Source organism: Lonchura striata, chromosome Z (assembly GCF_050655825.1).
Source record: "Lonchura striata isolate lonStrDom1 chromosome Z, ASM5065582v1, whole genome shotgun sequence".
Classification (NCBI taxonomy): Eukaryota; Metazoa; Chordata; class Aves; order Passeriformes; family Estrildidae; genus Lonchura; species Lonchura striata.
In genome coordinates this window covers 23,026,017-23,033,090 of record NC_140740.1, presented here as the reverse complement: position 1 = coordinate 23,033,090, position 7,074 = coordinate 23,026,017, and the positions used below count along the sequence as shown (strand labels likewise).

Below are 7,074 nucleotides of genomic sequence, written 5' to 3'. Positions count from 1 at the left end.
AAACCTGCCCGGTGTCACTTGTCCCTTCGGGGTTCAAGCAATACAACTTTCTGCGAACTGCATACAGGTGTCCTCTCTTTGTCTCTTTGTCTCGGGTCCTAGTAGCGCTCTCAGAGCAGCACTGCCCGCGTCACAGCGAACTCACTGCTACCTGGAAATCTCGGCAGAGACCCAGGGGCAGCGGCGTGCGCTGCTCGCCACCGGCCACCCACGGGCGGCTGCCAGCCGGCGCCTGGGGGCCCGGGGCCCGTGTGGAAAACGAGCAACAGCCCCAAAATCCAGGAGGCTGGAGAACTGGGAAGCAACGAGTTCTGACAAGCACTGAAATGATGGAAGCGAAGGAACTCCCAGGGAAATGAATACTATAATAAGTAGTACCAGAATACACAAATGCAGTAACACTAGGAGATGGTCGATATGACCCACAGGCAGCAGCTTAGAAAAAGATCAAGAGGCTATTTTATATATTCTATTTATTATAGTATCTATACTAAAATATAAAATATGTAGTATATAGATGAGAAATTACATCTATGACATATATGATAAATTCATATGTAAATTCATATGTATTGTGTGATACATAATATATATAAATATTGTGTATCACATAATATTATATTATATATGTATCACATATCACATAATATTATAAATATATTTTAATATATTTTGATAAATATTTTCATTTCATATAGATTTGATATATTGCTCCAGCTTGGAAGAGTGAAGATGTTCTGCTGTCCAAAGCCTTCTGCCCACACAGCAGTCAGCCCTGTATCTGTGCATGCACACCCACCCACTGTCCTTGCTCTTCTCAGCATCTCGGGGCTGCTGTTTGCACAGAATTGGGATGAATTTAACTCGACAGACCCACAAGTGGGGTGTCCAGCTTGCCATGAACACTCATGTGGCAGGGTACAACTCAGAGCTCTCAAATCACATTATCACAGGTCCTTTCATTACCGCTGGGCACTGAGGAACTCCTAAAAGCACCAAAGACACAGAAAAGAAGTGGAAAAACTTGGCATCATGCTACTGCTGGAATCCTACTGGAGGGCACAAATCAGAGCTCTCAAATCACATTATCACAGGTCCTTTCATTCCTGCTGGGCACTGAGGAACTCCTAAAAGCACCAAAGACACAGAAAAGAGGTGGAAAAACTTGGCATCATGCTACTGCTGGTATCCTCTGTTGAGTTTCTTAAGGTCGTAGATATCCAAAACCAAGGAAAATTGCTCAGCAGCAATAGCCCAATTGGGAATGATTTTCTTGACTTGGCAATACTGGGGTGTTAACAGTGGACTCTGTCCTTGGTTCAAATCACCAGCTCTCACCTGCAGACAAAAGCACCATCACCAGCAGAAGCTACATCAGTCAATTTTCTCAAAAAGCTGTGTTGAATTTGTGAGAGGAAAGGAAAACATGTCAGAGCCTGTGGATTAATGACAAGACTCTGAGCAACATTTCCAAAGCAAAGGGCAGCAGCTTCTCTCTGGGACACTCCTTGTGCCCCAAGGCAGCCGGGCTGCCCTGGCTGCCCAGGGCCCTGCACTCCGTGGGCTCTGCAGAGCTGCACAGCGGGGAGGCAGCTTCGGGCACCTCAGCCCCTGGGCAGGAGTGGCTTCTTGCTCTGGACAGCTCCCTGTGGGCAAGTGCAGGGTGCTGGCCTTCTGCTCTTGGCCCTAGCCCGGCCTTGCAGGGCTAATCCTCTTCCCTGTCCCAAATGTCCCAAAGACAGACTTGTTTGTTTCCAGCTCTGCACAGCACTGATTGCACCACAAAATACTGAAGGACTGAGGGCTGAACAACAGGCCCTGACTGAAGCCTCAACAACAGGACCTGAGCCAAAGCTGATCATCTGATCTTTCCAGCCAAGCGTTCTATGTATCTGCTCCTTAAGCAAGTGTTGCTATGAAAAGGATCGATGCATCCATTCATTGGTGAAACACGGCTTCACCTTCTGGCATTAGGAAACCAAATAAGGCCAATCTGGCCTTGGTTCCTCCTTGAGCCCTGGACAGGCTTGGGGAGAAAACTAAAAGTGAATGAAATCAGATGTCCCCTCAGCAGGAGCTCTGTCACACTGCTTGTCCAGCACTTTCAAAGCTGGGCTACTCTCACAGTGCAGTCGGAAGCCTCTTGGCCGGCAAAGGTGGAGGCACTGTGGGATTTCCCAGTTCCCAGCCGTGGCTTTCCAGGGCTTGGCTGGAACAGCTTCCCCCAGCTGATGTGCAGCTCTGGATGAAGGGGAAAGGATTGGGGTATCTGGTGATGTATCTTTCTTAATCACTAGAGGCAACCCTTTGTAATAATGCTGAGGTGCATTGCTTAGCTTATCCTTTTATTCCTTTTTGCACTTTTGCATTACAGTAAATGACACTATTCCTTCAGCTGGTGTCTGTGTCTGCATCTCTGATCCTCCCCACCATCAAAACAAACACACAGCCAGTTTAGCACAAGACTGGCCTCCCTGCCAGCCTATCTCTTGGAAAATACCTGCATGGCCCCTGATGGCCACCTCAACAAATGAAATTCCCACTGTGCAACTTTCTTTTCTGCAGGCAGGTGAGAAAAGGAGCCACTCCCACCTCTGGACACCTCCAGAAACCAACTACTTTCAGCAGTCACAACCCTGAAACGTCAACCTCCTTCTTTAACCTGCCACTGGGAGCTCCCACCAAGAGGTCTTTGTCCAAGGACAGCCACAGAAGTGCTTGAGGATGGAGCAGTTTGAAACACAACTCCTTCAGAGTTTAAACCCCCCTTTATCAAATGAACACACACCAACCTGTCCCAAAGGGAAAGCAGGCAGGAAGGAGAAGCTCCTCTCCCACAACAGCAAACTCTCTGTGCTTCCTTCTGTTCCAGCTGGAGAGTGGAGGCCATGGGCTGTTCCTCAGTTTGGGAAGGAACCCTAGGAATTGGCCTGATCTGGGACGACAGCAAAGGGAAGTTCCCCAAAAAGTAGGAAAAGATTCTCTGGAAGCAACAAATTATGACAACATTTCTGCAGAAAATTAAAAAAACCCTAAAATTAAGCATTTCAAAAAGTACACAGACTAAAATTTGTGCCCCAACACGACAACCACAAAGTCTCTGTGGTGTGTCAGGAAGCTCGGGAATGAACCTGCAAGGCTTGGATAGGCATCGTTGGTGTGCCAGAGCACAAGCAGCTCCCCAACAAGACTTGACTAAAGGACAAAGCTTCCCCCTCCAGCTCTCCACAAGCAGCTCTAGGGAGTCTCTCTCCATTGCAAGACCTCCTTTGTCAGTCTACAGCGACAAGAGTTGGCTGCAGGAGGCATTTGCATTGGAACTCTCCCCCGATGGGGGGAAGAAAAAGAAGAGGTGATTCCTGAGGAAAGAAAACTGCAATGTGGTTTGGGAAGACATAAGCACGAGTTTGCTACAACTCTAGGCCAAAAATCCCTTGCATAAAGCAACATCCATCCATGGGGCAGCACTACAGCTTTGAAGACAATGCAGACAAAATTTCTGGCCCTTCTTGCTGCTGTTGCTGACTCCACCAGTGATATGCCAATTCTGCCAAAGACAGGCAGACACGGTGAGACAAAACCAGCTAGTCTGCTGAAAAGGAGGCCAAAGGAATGTTTTCCAATCCCCCCTTTTCATCCTTTCCCCAGCCAGGACAGAGCAATGTCCTCTCTCTTTGTAGCCGATGGTGACCCAGGCGCGGGATGCAGCGTGGGGACAGAGCCCGCCGCCGCTCCCAGCGCCCTCGCCAGGGGCTTCCCCTGCCCTGCCCAGCCGTGCCGTGCCGTGCCGAGCCGAGCCCGGCCAGCCCCGGAGCCGCCCCGCCCGCGCTGTGCCCGCGGCCCCGGCTCTGCCGCGCTCGTCCCCGCCGAGCCCGGCCCGCGCCGGGGGCCCGAGCGCAGCGCCCCCCTCAGGCCGCGCGCCGCCGGCGCAGCCGCGGCCGTTGCGCTGCGGCCGTTGCGGCGGCACTCGGCGATCGGTGCCATGGCGGAGCTGCCGCTGCCCGCCGGGCTCTGCGCCAGCACCTTCCCCGCCAAGCTGTGGCGCCTGGCGAACAGCCCCCGCGTCCGCTCCGTGCGCTGGGACAGCCGGGCCCAGGGGCTGCTCATCGACCGCTCCCTCTTCGAGCGGGAGCTGCTCAGCCCGGGCGACGCCCAGGGGCCGGCCCCGGGCACCTTCAGAGCCACGCGGTTCCGCAGCTTCGTGCGCCAGCTCCACCGCTACGGCTTCCGCAGCGTGCCGGGCCGGGCTGGCTCAGCCGCGCCGGGCGATGCCGGCGCCTGGCTCCACTACAGCAACCCCTGCTTCCGCCGCGACCGCCCCGACCTCCTGCTCCGCATCCGGCGCCGGAGCGCGGCCACCAGGCAGCGGCCGGCGGCGGGGCGGGAGGGCCGCCGGCGCCCGCCCTGCGGCTCCCAGCAGCTCCCCGGGGCGCGGCCGCTGCCGGACGGGCGGGGCGGGCGCGCTCGCTTCCAGCCGCTGCCCACGGAGCGGCCGCCGCTGCCGCCCGGGCGCCCGCCCAGCGGCTTCCTCCTGCTGCACCGGGAGCGGACGCTGCCGGACGGGCGGGAGCTGCGCAGCCCCCGGCCCGGCCGCTTCCAGCAGCCGCCCGGGGAGCGGCCGCTGCTCGCCCGGCGCCCGCCCTGCGGCTTCCACCTGCTGCACCGGGACCGGCCGGTGCCGGCCCGGCGGGAGGGGCCGAGCCGCTTCCAGGAGCTCTATGGGCAGCGGCCGCCGCCCGCCGAGCAGGAGGTGCTCCGGATCGCGCCCTGCGACTTGCTCGGTTTCTGCGGGGAGCCGCTGCTGCCGCCCGGGGAGGCGCGGCCCCGCAGCCGCTTCCAGGACCTGTACGGAGAGCAGCTGCCTCCGGTCGACCGGGAGCTGCTCAGGATGCAGCCGGGCAGCTTCCAGCCTCTCCACAGGGAGCAGCAGCCCCCAGCCTCCGTCCCACGAGGTAGGAAAAGAGCTGTAGCTCTTTGCTTTCCCAAAAGGTCATGAAAAGTGACTGAACTATTTTTCCACAAGGCTCTGTCATTCTTGCCCCAAAATCGTCAAGCCTATCGAGAAGCCTGACCAATGTGTTTGGATTCTTGCAGCTGCCTCGGGCACTTCAGCCCCCAGTGCTCCACCTGGCAGTGCTGCAGCATCAACAGCCTCCAGCTCAGCACAGAAGGCACCTGGGGAAGAACAATTGCCACCAGTGGATCTGGGCTTTGCCATAGAGCAAATGATTCGGGAGATCAGGAGGTCCGTGTCTGAAAGGCCTCCCTCTTCTCAGGTAATCCCATTGGAGAGGAATGGAAGACGCTGGGCTGAGAGATTTTGAACATTGTTACATGGAGAAGTGGAGTAATTGTACCTTGATGTGATTCCAACAAAATACTGAATGATCTCTAATTTTCTTTTTTTCTACTGTTCTTTCAAGGCGAGTATTAATGTTGCTCCTGAGTCTTCAGGAGGGGAGCCTGTGCAGAGAGCTGCAGCAGAAGAAACTCCATCTGGCACCGAGAGCTGCGGGAACAGTTCTCCAGAGCCCGAGGAGCCTGGTAAGGACAGAGCCCCCATTGGTTTAGAGAGGTGTGAGACGGCTGCTCTGAGCCTGCCTCTGGCAGGAAGGTGAGATGAGAAAAGTTGAGTTCTTGTCTGCAGGGTTGGTGCTTCCCAGTGCCTTTAGTTCAAATCCTGTACAGGCACGTGCCTGAGCCCTGCCCTCCACACTTCTGCAGAGGCTCTGACAGAGTCCTCTGCTGTGGCAGGGGAGCAGGGAATAAACCTGACCTTGTGGGAGTTGTGTCACCAAGCTGGGTGTCCCAGTTTGGTTCATAACTCAGCCCCCAGCAGCCTTCAGCCATTTCAGTGAGGGCTGTGGTGTCTCTGTCACTGGCACTGTCTCTGTTTCAAGCTCTCGTGGGTGCCATTTGCACTGTGAGTGCTGAAACTTCATCAGGATACTTAAATACTTTATGCTGTGCAGTTTTGAACACTTGGAAGGATCCCTGTTTTTTAAAGAGCAGGCTTCAAATTGCCAAGTGAGAGTCTGCCTTTCAGGCCATCTTTTAAAGTCCCTCATGGACGGACAATTGGTGCTCAGGGGATACTTGGGCAAAGGCCAATATTGACTCCGTGTTTCCTTTGCTTCCCAGATCCAGTGTGATTGACTTCCCCAGGAGGTTTGCCCTGTGTGGCTGGAAGAGACAGAGGGAGAGCCTGTGACCATCGGGCAGGTAGAATTCCTCTGTCTCTCGTAATATTAATAGATGTGTATAGTTATGTAGTTGTATGTATAGGTTTATATAGTTATATTTATCCAGGTAGAAGGTTAGAGGTCTGTATAGTTAATTTATTTTTAATTTTAGGTGTATATATTTATATTTTTTGATGTGCAGTTATAGTTATAGATGTCCATAGTTGCATTTATACATGTGTATAGTCGCATTTATAGATGCAATATAATTACATGTATAGAAAGGCATCTTTATTTTGATATATGGGAGTTTAGTTACATAGATTGGTATCTGTATAGGTATAGGCCTCTTTGTAATTTCCTCCCCTGCTCTGCTTCCTCCCTAACCTCTTGCTTTTCCCCTGTGCCCCCCGTGTCCCCTCTCCCTGTGCTGGTCCGAGCTGGGGCCGGGCCGGGCGGAGCAGCAGTTCCAGCCCGGGTGTCCCTGGAGCGCTGGGAGCTGCCGCTGGCCCCAGGCACTGTCCCCTGAGGAGCTGCTGAAGGACGGTGAGAGCGAGGGGCCGAGGGCCGGTGGCGCTGAAGGGACGGTGACCCTGAGGTGCTGCTGGGGCTGAGGGTGTGGGGCAGCCGGGGGCCATGGTGGCACTGAGGGGACAGGGAAGTGGCACAGGCCGAGGGCGTGGCGGGTCGAGGGGGACGGGAAGGGTCAGAAGGGCCTGAGGGGGTGAGAGGACTGTGAGGGCTGAAGAAACTGAAGGGGGCTGGGGCTTTGCCCGGAGCATGGCGGGGCTGAGGGGATGGCGGGGCCGGCAGGGAGCACAGAGGGCTCCGGGACTGCAGCTCTGCCGGGCCTTGGAAGCAATTCCAGAGCCTCCGCTTTTGCCACAGCCGC

General features: G+C 54.9%; 1 protein-coding gene across 2 annotated transcripts; it reads left to right on the top strand.

Annotated features, from left to right (window-relative positions):
* Positions 1-3,982: 3,982 nt before the first annotated feature.
* On the top strand, positions 3,983-6,866 carry LOC146763705 (uncharacterized). 2 transcript variants are annotated; one of them, XM_085567449.1, is made up of 4 exons: positions 3,983-4,952; positions 5,095-5,276; positions 5,424-5,544; positions 6,142-6,866. In XM_085567449.1, the coding sequence occupies exons 1-4, from the start codon at positions 3,983-3,985 to the stop codon at positions 6,150-6,152; spliced, it is 1,284 nt and encodes a 427-aa protein (XP_085423575.1). In that variant the 3' UTR covers positions 6,153-6,866. The 2 variants fall into 2 exon arrangements, with proteins under 2 accessions (XP_085423575.1, XP_085423574.1); XM_085567448.1 differs by having other exon boundaries at positions 5,424-6,866.
* Positions 6,867-7,074: the final 208 nt, after the last annotated feature.

Excerpts from the sequence above, each read along its gene's own strand:
- LOC146763705 (XM_085567448.1), top strand. The coding sequence starts at position 3,983 with ATGGCGGAGCTGCCGCTGCCCGCCGGGCTCTGCGCCAGCACCTTCCCC. Across the intron at positions 4,953-5,094 it reads CCCAGCCTCCGTCCCACGAG|CTGCCTCGGGCACTTCAGCC; the intron begins GTAGGAAAAGAG and ends GGATTCTTGCAG. Across the intron at positions 5,277-5,423 it reads AAAGGCCTCCCTCTTCTCAG|GCGAGTATTAATGTTGCTCC; the intron begins GTAATCCCATTG and ends TGTTCTTTCAAG.